At 40.4% G+C, this 16,761-nt stretch overlaps 1 protein-coding gene across 1 annotated transcript in view; it reads left to right on the forward strand.

The window, feature by feature from the left end:
- SDC1 (syndecan 1) overlaps nucleotides 1-16,761 on the forward strand; it is a 222,247-nt gene that overhangs the window by 172,296 nt on the left and 33,190 nt on the right. Inside the window, exons 3-4 of the mRNA XM_053709645.1 lie at nucleotides 13,321-14,492; nucleotides 15,404-15,545. Of these exons, the coding sequence (XP_053565620.1) occupies nucleotides 13,321-14,492; nucleotides 15,404-15,545 (1,314 nt within the window). The remainder of the gene's footprint in view (nucleotides 1-13,320; nucleotides 14,493-15,403; nucleotides 15,546-16,761) is intronic.

Genomic DNA, 16,761 nt, shown 5'->3' on the forward strand with positions numbered 1-16,761 from the left:
GTTCCGTTTGAACCCCTTCATTCCATTGATATAAAAATGTTATCTTGGAAAGTTCTGTTTTTAATGGCTATTTCCTCGGCTCGAAGAGTCTCTGAGTTATCAGCCTTACATTGTGATTCCCCTTATCTGATTTTTCACTCAGACAAGGTAGTTCTGCGTACTAAACCTGGGTTCTTACCTAAGGTAGTCACTAACAGGAACATCAATCAAGAGATTGTTGTCCCATCCTTGTGTCCAAATCCTTCTTCAAAGAAGGAACGTCTTTTACACAATCTGGATGTAGTTCGTGCCCTCAAGTTCTACTTGCAGGCAACTAAAGATTTTCGCCAAACTTCTTCCTTGTTTGTCGTTTACTCTGGACAGAGGAGAGGTCAAAAAGCTTCTGCTACCTCTCTCTCTTTTTGGCTTCGTAGCATAATACGTTTAGCCTATGAGACTGCTGGACAGCAGCCTCCTGAAAGAATTACAGCTCACTCCACTAGAGCTGTGGCTTCCACTTGGGCCTTTAAGAATGAGGCCTCTGTTGAACAGATTTGCAAGGCTGCAACTTGGTCTTCGCTTCATACTTTTTCCAAATTTTACAAATTTGACACTTTTGCTTCTTCGGAGGCTATTTTTGGGAGAAAGGTTCTTCAGGCAGTGGTTCCTTCTGTATAATGAGCCTGCCTATCCCTCCCGTCATCCGTGTACTTTTGCTTTGGTATTGGTATCCCAGAAGTAATGATGACCCGTGGACTGATCACACATAACAGAAGAAAACATAATTTATGCTTACCTGATAAATTCCTTTCTTCTGTTGTGTGATCAGTCCACGGCCCGCCCTGTTTTAAGGCAGGTAAATATCTTTTAAATTATACTCCAGTCACCACTTCACCCTTGGTTACTCCTTTCTCGTTGATTCTTGGTCGAATGACTGGGACTGACGTAGAGGGGAGGAGCTATATGCAGCTCTGCTGGGTGAATCCTCTTGCATTTCCTGTTGGGGAGGAGTTATATCCCAGAAGTAATGATGACCCGTGGACTGATCACACAACAGAAGAAAGGAATTTATCAGGTAAGCATAAATTATGTTTTTCCGTTTCCGGCGTCATACGTGTCGCCGGAAGTTGCGTCATTTTTGACGTTATTTTGCGCCGAAAATGTCGGCGTTCCGGATGTGGCGTCATTTTTGGCGCCAAAAGCATTTAGGCGCCAAATAATGTGGGCGTCTTATTTGGCGCCAAAAAATATGGGCGTCGCTTTTGTCTCCACATTATTTCAGTCTCATTTTTCATTTGCTTCTGGTTGCTAGAAGCTTGATGTTTGGCATTTTTTTCCCATTCCTGAAACTGTCTTATAAGGAATTTGATCTATTTTGCTTTATATGTTGTTTTTTCTCTTACATATTGCAAGATGTCTCACGTTGCATCTGAGCCAGAAGATACTACAGGAAAACCACTGCCTGCTGGATCTACCAAAGCTAAGTGTATCTGCTGTAAACTTTTGGTAGCTATTCCTCCAGCTGTTGTTTGTAATAATTGTCATGACAAACTTGTTAAAGCAGATAATATTTCCTTTAGTGATGTACCATTGCCTGTTGCAGTTCCCTCAACATCTAAGGTGCAGAATGTTCCTGATAACATAAGAGATTTTGTTTCTGAATCCATAAAGAAGGCTTTGTCTGTTATTTCTCCTTCTAGTAAACGTAAAAAGTCTTTTAAATCTTCTCTCTCTACAGATGAATTTTTAAATGAACACCATCATTCTGATTCTTTGGACTCTTCTGGTTCAGAGGATTCTGTCTCAGAGATTGATGCTGATAAATCTTCATATTTATTTAAGATGGAATTTATTCGCTCTTTACTTAAAGTATTAATTGCTTTAGAAATAGAGGATTCTAGTCCTCTTGATACTAATTCTATACGTTTGGATAAGGTTTTTAAAGCTCCTGCGGTTATTCCAGAAGTCTTTCCTGTTCCTAATGCTATTTCTGCAGTAATTGCTAAGGAATGGGATAAATTGGGTAATTCATTTACTCCTTCTAAACGTTTTAAGCAATTATATCCTGTTCCGCCTGACAGGTTAGAATTTTGGGACAAAATCCCTAAAGTTGATGGGGCTATTTCTACCCTTGCTAAACGTACTACCATTCCTACGTCAGATGGTACCTCATTTAAGGATCCTTTAGATAGAAAAATTGAATCTTTTCTAAGAAAAGCTTATCTATGTTCAGGTAATCTTCTTAGACCTGCTATATCATTGGCTGATGTTGCTGCAGCTTCAACTTTTTGGTTGGAAACTCTAGCGCAACAAGTAACAAATCGTGATTCTCATGATATTATTATTCTTCTCCAGCATGCTAATAATTTCATCTGTGATGCCATTTTTGATATTATTAGAGTTGATGTTAGATTTATGTCTCTGGCTATCTTAGCCAGAAGAGCTTTATGGCTTAAGACTTGGAATGCTGATATGGCTTCTAAATCAACTCTACTTTCCATTTCTTTCCAGGGAAACAAATTATTTGGTTCTCAGTTGGATTCTATTATTTCAACTGTTACTGGTGGGAAAGGAACTTTTTTACCACAGGATAAAAAGTCTAAAGGTAAAAACAGGGCTAACAATCGTTTTCGTTCCTTTCGTTTCAACAAAGAACAAAAGCCTGATCCTTCGTCCTCAGGAGCAGTTTCAGTTTGGAAACCATCTCCAGTCTGGAATAAATCCAAGCCTGCTAGAAAGGCAAAGCCTGCTTCTAAGTTCACATGAAGGTACGGCCCTCATTCCAGTTCAGCTGGTAGGGGGCAGGTTACGTTTTTTCAAAGAAATTTGGATCAATTCTGTTCACAATCTTTGGATTCAGAACATTGTTTCAGAAGGGTACAGAATTGGTTTCAAGATGAGACCTCCTGCAAAGAGATTTTTTCTTTCCCATGTCCCAGTAAATCCAGTGAAAGCTCAAGCATTTCTGAATTGTGTTTCAGATCTAGAGTTGGCTGGAGTAATTATGCCAGTTCCAGTTCCGGAACAGGGGATGGGGTTTTATTCAAATCTCTTCATTGTACCAAAGAAGGAGAATTCCTTCAGACCAGTTCTGGATCTAAAATTATTGAATCGTTATGTAAGGATACCAACGTTTAAGATGGTAACTGTAAGGACTATATTGCCTTTTGTTCAGCAAGGGAATTATATGTCCACAATAGATTTACAGGATGCATATCTGCATATTCCGATTCATCCAGATCATTATCAGTTCCTGAGATTCTCTTTTCTAGACAAGCATTACCAATTTGTGGCTCTACCGTTTGGCCTTGCTACAGCTCCAAGAATTTTCACAAAGATTCTCGGTGCCCTTCTGTCTGTAATCAGAGAACAGGGTATTGTGGTATTTCCTTATTTGGACGATATCTTGGTACTTGCTCCGTCTTTACATTTAGCAGAGTCTCATACGAATCGACTTGTGTTGTTTCTTCAAGATCATGGTTGGAGGATCAATTTACCAAAAAGTTCTTTGATTCCTCAAACAAGGGTAACCTTTCTGGGTTTCCAGATAGATTCAGTGTCCATGACTTTGTCTTTAACAGACAAGAGACGTCTAAAATTGATTACAGCCTGTCGAAACCTTCAGTCTCAATCATTCCCTTCGGTAGCCTTATGCATGGAAATTCTAGGTCTTATGACTGCTGCATCGGACGCGATCCCCTTTGCTCGTTTTCACATGCGACCTCTTCAGCTCTGTATGCTGAACCAATGGTGCAGGGATTACACGAAGATATATCAATTAATATCTTTAAAACCGATTGTTCGGCACTCTCTAACGTGGTGGACAGATCACCATCGTTTAATTCAGGGGGCTTCTTTTGTTCTTCCGACCTGGACTGTAATTTCAACAGATGCAAGTCTCACAGGTTGGGGAGCTGTGTGGGGATCTCTGACGGCACAAGGAGTTTGGGAATCTCAGGAGGTGAGATTACCGATCAATATCTTGGAACTCCGTGCAGTTTTCAGAGCTCTTCAGTTTTGGCCTCTTCTGAAGAGAGAATCGTTCATTTGTTTTCAGACAGACAATGTCACAACTGTGGCATACATCAATCATCAAGGAGGGACTCACAGTCCTCTGGCTATGAAAGAAGTATCTCGAATTTTGGTTTGGGCGGAATCCAGCTCCTGTCTAATCTCTGCGGTTCATATCCCAGGTGTAGACAATTGGGAAGCGGATTATCTCAGTCGCCAAACGTTGCATCCGGGCGAATGGTCTCTTCACCCAGAGGTATTTCTTCAGATTGTTCAATTGTGGGGGCTCCCAGAGATAGATCTGATGGCCTCTCATCTAAACAAGAAACTTCCCAGGTATCTGTCCAGATCCCGGGATCCTCAGGCGGAGGCAGTGGATGCATTATCACTTCCTTGGAAGTATCATCCTGCCTATATCTTTCCGCCTCTAGTTCTTCTTCCAAGAGTAATCTCCAAGATTCTGAGGGAATGCTCGTTTGTTCTGCTAATAGCTCCGGCATGGCCTCACAGGTTTTGGTATGCGTATCTTGTCCGGATGGCATCTTGCCAGCCATGGACTCTTCCGTTAAGACCAGACCTTCTGTCACAAGGTCCTTTTTTCCATCCGGATCTGAAATCCTTAAATTTAAAGGTATGGAGATTGAACGCTTGATTCTTGGTCATAGAGGTTTCTCTGACTCCGTGATTAATACTATGTTACAGGCTCGTAAATCTGTATCTCGAGAGATATATTATAGAGTCTGGAAGACTTATATTTCTTGGTGTCTTTCTCATCATTTTTCTTGGCATTCTTTTAGAATACCGAGAATTTTACAGTTTCTTCAGGATGGTTTAGATAAGGGTTTGTCCGCAAGTTCTTTGAAAGGACAAATCTCCGCTCTTTCTGTTCTTTTTCACAGAAAGATTGCTATTCTTCCTGATATTCATTGTTTTGTACAAGCTTTGGTTCGTATAAAACCTGTCATTAAGTCAATTTCTCCTCCTTGGAGTTTGAATTTGGTTCTGGGAGCTCTTCAAGCTCCTCCGTTTGAACCTATGCATTCATTGGACATTAAATTACTTTCTTGGAAAGTTTTGTTCCTTTTGGCCATCTCTTCTGCTAGAAGAGTTTCTGAATTATCTGCTCTTTCGTGTGAGTCTCCTTTTCTGATTTTTCATCAGGATAAGGCGGTGTTGCGAACTTCTTTTGAATTTTTACCTAAAGTTGTGAATTCCAACAACATTAGTAGAGAAATTGTGGTTCCTTCATTATGTCCTAATCCTAAGAATTCTAAGGAGAAATCATTGCATTCTTTGGATGTTGTTAGAGCTTTGAAATATTATGTTGAAGCTACGAAATCTTTCCGTAAGACTTCTAGTCTATTTGTTATCTTTTCCGGTTCTAGGAAAGGCCAGAAAGCTTCTGCCATTTCTTTGGCATCTTGGTTGAAATCTTTAATTCATCTTGCCTATGTTGAGTCGGGTAAAATTCCGCCTCAAAGAATTACAGCTCATTCTACTAGGTCAGTATCTACTTCCTGGGCGTTTAGGAATGAAGCTTCGGTTGACCAGATCTGCAAAGCAGCAACTTGGTCCTCCTTGCATACTTTTACTAAATTCTACCATTTTGATGTATTTTCTTCTTCTGAAGCAGTTTTTGGTAGAAAAGTTCTTCAGGCAGCGGTTTCAGTTTGAATCTTCTGCTTATGTTTTTTGTTAAACTTTATTTTGGGTGTGGATTATTTTCAGCAGGAATTGGCTGTCTTTATTTTATCCCTCCCTCTCTAGTGACTCTTGTGTGGAAAGATCCACATCTTGGGTAGTCATTATCCCATACGTCACTAGCTCATGGACTCTTGTTAATTACATGAAAGAAAACATAATTTATGTAAGAACTTACCTGATAAATTCATTTCTTTCATATTAACAAGAGTCCATGAGGCCCACCCTTTTTTGTGGTGGTTATGATTTTTTTGTATAAAGCACAATTATTCCAATTCCTTATTTTATATGCTTCGCACTTTTTTCTTATCACCCCACTTCTTGGCTATTCGTTAAACTGATTTGTGGGTGTGGTGAGGGGTGTATTTATAGGCATTTTAAGGTTTGGGAAACTTTGCCCCTCCTGGTAGGAATGTATATCCCATACGTCACTAGCTCATGGACTCTTGTTAATATGAAAGAAATGAATTTATCAGGTAAGTTCTTACATAAATTATGTTATCTTTTCTCCAAGAAGGATTGGAGAAAGGTTTGTCAGATAGTTCCTTAAAGGGACAGATATCTGCTCTGTCTATCCTGTTACACAAGCGTCTGGCAGCTGTACCAGATGTTCAGGCGTTTGCACAGGCCTTAGTTAGAATCAAGCCTGTTTACAAACCTGTGGCTCCTCCATGGAGTCTAAATTTAGTTCTTTCAGTTCTTCAAGGGGTTCAGTTTGAACCTTTGCATTCCATAGATATTAAGTTATTATCTTGGAAAGTTTTGTTTTTGGTAGCTATTTCTTCTGCTCGAAGAGTTTCTGAATTGTCTGCTTTGCAGTGTAATTAACCCTATCTGGTGTTCCATGCAGATAAGGTTGTTTTGCGTACCAAACCTGGTTTCCTTCCAAAAGTGGTTTCTAATAAGAATATTAACCAGGAAATTATTGTTCCTTCTCTGTGTCCTAATCCAGTTTCTAAGAAGGAACGACTGTTACACAATCTTGATGTGGTTCGTGCTTTAAAATTCTATTTAAAGGCAACTAAAGATTTCAGACAAACATCATCTTTGTTTGTCTATTCTGGTAAGAGGAGAGGTCAGAAAGCGACTGCTACCTCTTTCCTTCTGGCTGAAAAGCATCATCCGATTGGCTTATGAGACTGCTGGACAGCAGCCTCCTGAACGAATTGCAGCTCATTCCACTAGAGCTGTGGCTTCCACATGGGCTTTCAAGAATGAGGCTTCTGTTGAACAGATTTGTAAGGCAGCGACTTGGTCTTCACTGCATACATTTGCCAAATTTTACAAATTCAATACTTTTGCTTCTTCGGAGGCTATTTTTGGGAGAGAGGTTTTGCAAGCAGTGGTGCCTTCCGTTTAGGTTACCTGACTTGTTCCCTCCCTTCATCCGTGTCCTAAAGCTTTGGTATTGGTATCCCACAAGTAATGATGAATCCGTGGACTGGATACACCATGTAAGAGGAAACAGAATTTATGCTTACCTGATAAATTACTTTCTCTTACGGTGTATCCAGTCCACGGCCCGCCCTGGCAATTAAGTCAGGTTCAAATTTAATTTTGTAAAACTAGTCACCACTGCACCCTATGGTTTCTCCTTTTTCTCCTAACCGTCGGTCGAATGACTGGGGGGGCGGAGCCTGAGGGGAGCTTTATGGACAGCTCTGCTGTGTGCTCTCTTTGCCACTTTCTGTAGGGATTGAGAATATCCCACAAGTAAGGATGAATCCGTGGACTGGATACACCGTAAGAGAAAGTAATTTATCAGGTAAGCATAAATTCTGTTTTTTTGGACACTCGGTTTGTTTTTGTAAAATTGGTACAAACATTTGTGTGTTCTGGGAGTAACGTTTATGTTAATGGGACGTTTGCTTGAGGGGTCATTTGGTTTATTTTGGGTTTGTTATAACCCACATGGTTTTCAAACTAGGTTTGTTAGATTTGAGTAGGCCCCAGTAACATTGAGTGAGGTGGGCGTGGCCTATTTCCATGCCTCAGTTGCGCATTTAGTTATACAGACAAGCAGCAAGCAACTTCTCCTGAGGTCCTGATGATCTTCTGAGGGCCTATTCGAAGCTTTAACCCCATATTATCGTTGCTAAGGGCAGGTAGGGCCACAGCAGAGCTGTGGCAAGGTGCTTATAGGGGTGTTTACCCGGGTTTTAGACCTTTTTCAATCCGTTTTTTTCATTTGGGGGTTTATTGCTTATTAACTTGTGGTGCAGTCCTTCTAAAGCTTAGTGGGTACACTGTTAAAATTTCAGACAAATTGAAGCAATTTTAACCTGTTTTGCAGTTTGTGTATGCCTTTTTTTCCTCTTAAAGGCACAGTACCGTTTTTGCAAATTGTGTTTTTTTTCATTAAATAAAGTGTTTTCCAAGCTTGCTTGCTTGCTTTATTACTAGTCTGTTAAACATGTCTGACACTGAGGAAACTCATTGTTCAATTTGTTTAGAAGCCATTGTGGAACCCCCTCTTAGAATGTGTCCCACTTGTACTGATATGTCTATAGATTGCAAACAGCATATTTTGACTTATAAAAGTTTTGCATTAGATGATTCTCAGACAGAAGGAAATCGGGTTTTGCCATCTAGTTCTCCCCAAGTGTCAACCAGTAACGCCTGCACAAGCGACACCAAGTACTTCTAGTGCGTCTATTTCTTTCACCTTGCAAGATATGGCTTCAGTTATGAATACTACCCTCACAGAGGTTTTATCTAAGCTGCCTGGGTTGCAAGGGAAGCGCAGTAGCTCTGGGTTAAGAACAAATGCTGAGCCTTCTGACGCTTTAGTAGCCGTATCCGATATTCCCTCACAATGTTCTGAAGTAGGGATGAGGGATTTGATGTCTGAGGGAGAGATTTCTGATTCAGGAAAGACGTTCCCTCAGACAGATTCAGATATGACGGCATTTAAATTTAAGCTAGAGCACCTCCGCTTATTGCTCAGGGAGGTTTTAGCTACTCTGGATGATTGTGACCCTATTGTAGTTCCAGAGAAATTGTGTAAAATGGATAAATATTTAGAGGTTCCTGTTTACACTGATGCGTTTCCGGTCCCTAAGAGGATTTCGGACATTGTTACTAAGGAGTGGGATAAACCAGGTATTCCGTTCTCTCCCCCTCCTGTTTTTAAGAAAATGTTTCCCATTTCTGACACCATAAAGGACTCATGGCAGACGGTCCCTAAGGTGGAGGGAGCTATTTCTACCCTGGCTAAGCGTACAACTATACCTATTGAAGACAGTTGTGCTTTCATTGATCCTATGGATAAAAAATTAGAGGATCTCCTAAAGAAAATGTTTGTTCATCAAGGTTTTCTTCTTCAACCTATAGCGTGCATTGTTCCTGTAACCACTGCAGCTGCCTTTTGGTTTGAGGCTCTAGAAGAGGCTCTTCAGATGGAGACCCCACTAGAATTAGTTGGCTAATTCTTTTATTACAGACGCCGCTTTTCATCTTGCTAAATTAGCGGCTAAGAATTCGGGTTTTGCCATTTTAGCGCGTAGAGCGTTATGGCTTAAGTCCTGGTCAGCTGATGTGTCATCTAAATCTAAGCTTTTGTCCATCCCTTTCAAAGGTAAGACCCTATTCGCGCCTGCATTGAAAGAGATCATTTCAGATATTACTGGAGGGGAAGGGTCATACCCTCCCTCAGGATAAGTCAAATAAGACAAGGACCAAACAAAATAATTTTCGTTCCTTTCGAAACTTCAAGAGTGGTCCCTCTACCTCTTCCCCTGCTGCAAAGCAAGTGGGGAACTTTGCTCAATCCAAGCCAACCTGGAGACCTAATCAGGCTTGGAACAAGGGTAACCAGGCCAAAAAGCCTGCTGCTGCCACTAAATCAGCATGAAGGGGTAGCCCCCGATCCGGGACCGGATCTAGTAGGGGGCAGACTTTCTTTGCTCAGGCCTGGGCAAGAGACTTCAGGATTCCTGGGCAGTAGAAATTGTAACCCAGGGATACCTTCTAGATTTCAAGGATTCCCCTCCAAGGGGGAGGTTCCATCTTTCTCAATTGTCTGTAAACCCGACAAAAAAAGAGGCGTTCTTACGCTGTGTAGAAGACCTTTTTACCATGGGAGTGATCTGCCCAGTTCCAAAAGCAGAACAGGGGCAGGGGTTCTACTCCAATCTGTTTATAGTTCCCAAAAAGGAGGGAACCTTCAGGCCAATTCTGGATCTCAAGATCCTAAACCAATTCCTAAGAGTTCCATTTTTCAAGATGGAGACCATTCAGACTATCTTACCATTGATCCAGGAGGGTCAATATATGACCACCGTGGACTTAAAGGATGCATATCTACACATTCCTATCCACAACAATCATCACTAGTTCCTCAGGTTCGCCTTTCTGGACAAGCATTATCAGTTTGTGGCTCTTCCTTTCAGTTTGGCCACAGCGCCGCAAATCTTCACAAAGGTGCTAGGGTCCCTTCTGGCGGTTCTAAGGCCACGGGGCATAGCAATGGCGCCTTATCTAGACGACATTCTAATTCAAGCGTCGTCCTTCCAACTAGCCAAGTCTCATACGGACTTAGTGTTGGCCTTTCTAAGGTCTCACGGGTGGAAAGTGAATGTAAAAAAAGAGTTCTCTTTCCCCCCTTCACACAAGTTTCATTTCTAGGGACTCTGATAGACTCGGTGGACATGAAAATATTTCTGACGGAGGTCAGGAAATCAAAGATTTTGTCCACCTGCCAAGCTCTTCATTCCATTCCTCGGCCGTCTGTGGCTCAGTGTATGGTGGTAATCGGACTAATGGTAGCGGCAATGGACATAGTTCCGTTTGCTCACTTGCATCTCAGACCACTGCAACTATGCATGCTCAATCAGTGGAATGGGGATTATGCGCATTTATCTCCTCAGATAAATCTGGATCAAGAGACCAGAGACTCTCTTCTTTGGTGGTTGTCACAGGATCATCTGTCCCAGGGAATGTGTTTCCACAGGCCAGAATGGGTTATAGTGACGACAGACGCCAGTCTTCTGGGGTGCAGTCTGGAATTCCCTGAAAACTCAGGGTTTGTGGACTCGGGAGTATTCTCTCCTACCGATAAATATTCTGAAATTAAGAGCGATGCTCTCCAGGCATGGCCTCAGCTGGTTTCGGCCAGATTCATCAGGTTTGTCGGACAACATCACGACTGTGGCTTATATCAATCATCAGGGCGGAACAAAGAGTTCCTTAGTGATGATAGAGGTCTCAAGGATAATCCAATGGGCAGAGGCTCACTCTTGCCATCTGTCAGCGATCTATATCCCAGGTGTAGAGAACTGGGAGGCAGATTTTCTAAGTCGTCAGACTTTTCATCCGGGGCTGTGGGAACTCCATCCGGAGTTGTTTGCTCAGCTGGTTCGGCTATGGGGCACACCAGAGTTGGATCTGATGGCGTCTCGTCAGAACGCCAAACTTCCTCTTTATGGCTCCAGGTCAAGGGATCCTCAGGCTGTACTGATAGATGCTCTAGCAGTACCCTGGTTGTTCAACCTGGCTTATGTGTTTCCACCTTTCCCTCTCCTTCCACGTCTGATTGCCAGAATCAAACAGGAGAGAGCATCTGTTATTTTGATAGCGCCTGCGTGGCCACGCAGGACTTGGTATGCAGACCTGGTGGACATGTCATCCCTTCCACCATAGTCTCTGCCATTGAGACAGGACCTTCTGATTCAAGGTCCATTCAAGCATCCAAATCTAGTTTCTCTGCAACTGACTGCTTGGAGATTGAACGCTTGATTCTATCAAAGCGGGGTTTCTCTGAGTCAGTCATAAATACCTTGATTCAGGCTCGAAAGCCTGTTATCAGGAAAATGTATCATAATATATGGCGTAAATATCTTTTTGGTGCGAATCTAAAGTAAAAATCAGGATTCCTAGGATTTTGTCTTTTCTGCAAGAGAGATTGGAGAAAGGGTTATCAGCTAGTTCACTAAAGGGACAGATATCTGCTCTGTCTATTTTATTGCACAAGCGTCTGGCAGATGCAGATGTTCCAGACGTTCAGGCTTTAGTTAGAATTAAGCCTGTGTTTAAACCTATTGCTCCGCCATGGAGTCTAAATTTAGTTCTTAGAGTTCTTCAGGGGGTTCCGTTTGAACCCATGCATTCCATAGATATTAAGCTTTTATCTTGGAAAGTTTTGTTCCTAGTTGCTATCTCTTCAGCTCGGAGAGTTTCTGAACTATCTACATTACAATGTGACTCACCTTATCTTGTGTACCATGCTGATAAGGTGATTTTGCGTACCAAGCCTGGGTTCCTACCTAAGGTTGTTACTAACAGGAATATCAATCAAGAAATTCTTGTTCCTTCTCTGTGTCCTAATCCTTCTTGTAAGAAGGAACGTCTGTTGCACAACTTTGAGGAAAATCTTTGGTTGCCTGCAAATAAAATTTCAAAGCATGAACCACGTCCAACATCTTATTTGTTGTCTTTTCTGGAAAGCGTAGGGGTCAAAAGGCTACGGCGACTTCACTTTCCTTTTGGCTGAAAAGCATCATCCGTTTGGCTTATGAGACTGCTGGACAGCAGCCTCCTGAAAGGATTACAGCTCATTCTACTAGAGCAGTAGCTTCCACATGGGCTTTTAAAAATGATGCTTCTGTTGAACAGATTTGTAAGGCTGTGACTTGGTCTTCGCTTCATACCTTTTCCACATTTTACAAATTTGATACTTTTGCTTCTTCAGAGGCTATTTTTGGGAGAGAGGTTTTGCAAGCAGTGGTGCCTTCTGTTTAGGTTCCTGTCTTGTCCCTCCCTTCATCCGTGTCTTAAAGCTTTGGTATTGGTATCCCACAAGTTACATCATGCAAAAGAAAACAAAATTTATGCTTACCTGATAAATTTCTTTCTTTTGCGATGTACCGAGTCCATGGCCCGCCCTGTCTATTCAAGACAGATGGTATTTTTTGTTAAAAACTTCAGTCACCTCTGCACCTTATAGTTTCTCCTTTTTCTTCCTTGGCCTTCGGTCGAATGACTGGGGGGTGGAGTTGAGGGGGGAGCTATATAGACAGCTCTGCTGTGGTGCTCTCTTTGCTACTTCCTGTCAGGAAGGACAATATCCCACAAGTTAGGATGAATCCGTGGACTCGGTACATCGCAAAAGAAATAAATTTATCAGGTAAGCATAAATTTAGTTTTTACAGCAAAAGCGACAAATACATGATGTATATTGCAATGTCATTTTTCAGCTATTAAACATTTTATGTGGAAGTTTAATTGCTTATGTTTAAAATCCCTTATAAGAATTTCTATCAGGGGAATACCTTGAAGCTTATTATCTTTTAAAACTTAGAGTAGAACTGCTACAGTACTCCTTAAATCATTATAATAGAGTATTCACCAAACAAGCTAATACTATTAATATGACTTTTCTCCCTCATCTGATTTTGATATAAAGCAGTAAAAAAAAATCAATTTTTGACACCTTTTTTGTTTTACAAGTTTACTTAAATTTAATAGATATTATGTTCTATTTAATAATACAGTGAAAGAACAGAATATATTAAACCGTGGGTCAATATGTACAAAAGCTGCTTTTTTTTTTTTTTTTTTTTTTTTTTTTTTTTTTTTTTTTTTGGCTCAGTGACCTGTTAACTTTTTTCTTTTTTTTTTTTTTTGTTAAAGCTGCGTTGCCAGAGGAAACCAACCTTCATTCGGGTTATGACAAAGATATTCATTTAACAACTGTAACAACCCTGGAACCCATAGATGAACGACAAACTACAGAATCCCATCTGGATGCAGAGATTGAAAAAGTCATAATCAAGCAAGACGCAGTGCAAACTGGGACCACCATGCCATCAGAAGATCCTGTGAAAAGTGTGGAAGATTCTGATTCTGTTGTTGAAAGACCTGCTATCATTCCAACATCTGTAGAAGGAACCACACACAGACCTACAACCCACCAAGCATCTACAGCTTCATTCACCACATCTAAAAGTATTGGGCAAGATGTTGATTCTGGAAAACACCATCACCACCCCCACCACCATCACCACCACAATAAAACCACCATTAGTCCATTGCTTTCAATTGCTGATACTGAAGGTACATCCCCAAGTCCAGCTCATGCTGGTGAGTCTCATGTGCATCATGTTCACCATGTAGAAACAGCCACAGGTCCATCTGACCATGCTGAACCTAATGTCCATCATGAGTTTACAACTCCTGTCAAAGCAGATGATTTAGTCAACCAACATATAGCTGGTAATGAAACAACCTTAAATCCATCTGATGCTGAGGAATTTCATATTGCTATTGGTAGTGTGGAACCTTCTACCAAATCGCCATCTGAAGATATAGACACTAATGTACATAACGGTCACCATGAACAGACCACTACAAAGTCATCTGAGGTTGAAGATCCCCAGTTACACCATGAAGTGTTAGCCACAAGTCCATCCAGTGTAGATGGTTACGTTCAACCCATTGAAACAACTACAGACGCTGAATCAGAAAAAGGTCATGATCACTTTAATCATTTCTCCACAATACCTATTGATTTGGACAAACATCACGACCACTACCCTCCCCATCATACTGTGGCTACTACTCCATCCAGTACATCGCAGTCTGTTGATTCTGAAATAAAGGACCAACTTCACACTACAACAAGTGAGAATATTGTTCCTGCAAATGATAGTGTTGTGCCAGTGTTAATTGAAGATGATCGCATTCCTGAGATGGTTGATCCTGTTTATGGAGTTACAAGTTCTCCTGACAGGGATCGCTCTGCAGTTACAATACCAGAGGAAAATGATGATTCTAAGGAAGAGGAAGGATCTGCTGTTGACCCGGTAATATTTTATTCTCAATATAGCAGTTCTGTATTTTATTAAAGGGACGGTAAACGTTTTTAAAAAAAGTTAAATTTAGCTTTCCTTATGTTATATAATTCTGCACAGAAAATTGTTTAAAATTGAGATACCTAGGTAGGCATCCGGAGAACTGCATGGCAGGATAAAGTGCCATCTAGTGCTCTTGCAAATGGACAACATTCATGTAAAACTGCCACCATATAGTGCTCCAGAAATGGGACGACTTCTAAGCATATGCCCTTCTTTTCAACAAGACACCAAGAGAACGAAGAAAAACTAATCAAAGTAAATTAGAAAGTTGTTTAAAATCACATGCTCTATCTGAATCCTGAAATATTGTGTCGGAACAATTTGATATCTCTGAAAATAAAGATGTTTTGAGTTGCTCTTCTGTTATGATATATACAGTACCAGAACTAAATGAAAATGATATTTAGTTTTCCGGCATTTATTATTTGCACGTCTAGTATTTAGATTGAGTATCTAAGGGCTCGATTTACCAAAGCCCTACGGCTGCAAGTTCTCACAAGAACTTGCTCGCCGTAATTTATCAAGCAGCGTTCACCAGACCACCGCTTCCTTAACCTCTTCGCCACCTCTAAGGTGGCGAAATTCAGTTTCCGTGGTAGAGTCCGACCGAGGAGATTGACAGCTCCTGCCCGCGCGTGATTGACTGTGCACGGGCAGGGGGCGGGATTGCACGCGAGCGCAAAATTGCGCTTGTGTGCAATGTTGATTACCTACGTGTATACGTGCCCTTTTCGCCTCAGCTTTGATAAATCTAGCCCTAAGTATTGTTAAGATTGGTTTGCTGGTATGTATTGTTGTTGTAACCTGTGTAAATCACAAATACAGCTTATATGTAATGCACGTATGTTTTATGCTTTCAGAATAGTGATATTTATATTGAAGAACCAGCAATAGTAAACGATAAAGCTCCTATTAATAGAATGAATGCCAATGTTGACTCTGAAAAGGAAGGAAGTCTTGATGCATCTCATGGGATAATGGAAAGAAAAGAAGTTTTAGGAGGTAAGCAAAACTATTTAAGTAGTTCCACTATTTAAAATTAGTAGTCACTTGTCTCCCTTATTAAGCAGATTATTTTTTTGAGTGGGTACTACACAAAAAAAAGTTCTGATGTTTTTGTGTTAACAGTTTTAGCACTAGAAGAAATGGGTCAGCAGGGTTAATTTTTATGCTCCTGGCATTAATAAAACTTTTTTCTTTCTAATGACACGGTGAGTCCACGGATCATCATTAATTGCTAGCAACCAAAACACAATTTAAGAGGCTATAACAATAGCAACTTGATGATGATAAAAGGGAAATCTTTATTGAATGAGTTAAAACCATTGAACACACCAGTGTATAGACATACCAAACAGCTACTGTCTAGTTAAAAAGTGTTGAAGGCTACAACCTCAGCCCTATGACGTCACTGATGCGTTTCAGGTGTTACCCGTAGTCATAGTTACTGTCATGGGTACTATCTCCACCTTAAATAGGTATAGACTCGGGTGTAAGCCTTTAACATAATACTTAGCAATTAACACTTTGTGAACACAAATTTGCCAATGTAGACATATTTTTTAATTTTTTTAAAAAACAGTATTTTTTTAAATAAATCAAACTTTCAGGTTTATTTCACAGCAATGCAACAGTGTACTGTTTTAATACAATACAGTTATCCAAACCATCGAACATAATTTTATCCAGACACCATGTCCGACACAGTTTACAGCTTCTCACACATAAACTATGTATTTGTGTTTATATACAAATTTAAAACACTTGACAATAAACCAAATCAGTTTCGAATAATTGGATAGACCGAATATTATAATTCAGACAAACATTATTTTCATTAGTTTTCACATTCTTAATTTCATACTGCTCTATTCGCTATACTAGAAAATAGTTACCATATGCAGCTTCATACTTTACTTAGCATGGTTTTAATTTTGAGTAGTCTTAAAGTCATAACCCTTATTCCGTTATTATAAATATTAATTGTTACCTTACTCTATCTTCGCGTGTTTGCAATTACCCTGTGATCTAAACTGTTAGAGGATTTTGAGGACCCTAAATATTTAAGTGCTGCGCTACAATACTATAATATGTACTGCATATAGAGACTTATATGTACAGATAAGGAAATATGATTTTCATCTAGACGTATACCCTTACATATATTGTCATCAGACTGTAAGTCTTAGTTATTTTATTTTAGTTTAGTATGGAAACA

The sequence above is a fragment of the Bombina bombina genome, chromosome 4, assembly GCF_027579735.1.
Source record: "Bombina bombina isolate aBomBom1 chromosome 4, aBomBom1.pri, whole genome shotgun sequence".
NCBI lineage: Eukaryota > Metazoa > Chordata > Amphibia > Anura > Bombinatoridae > Bombina > Bombina bombina.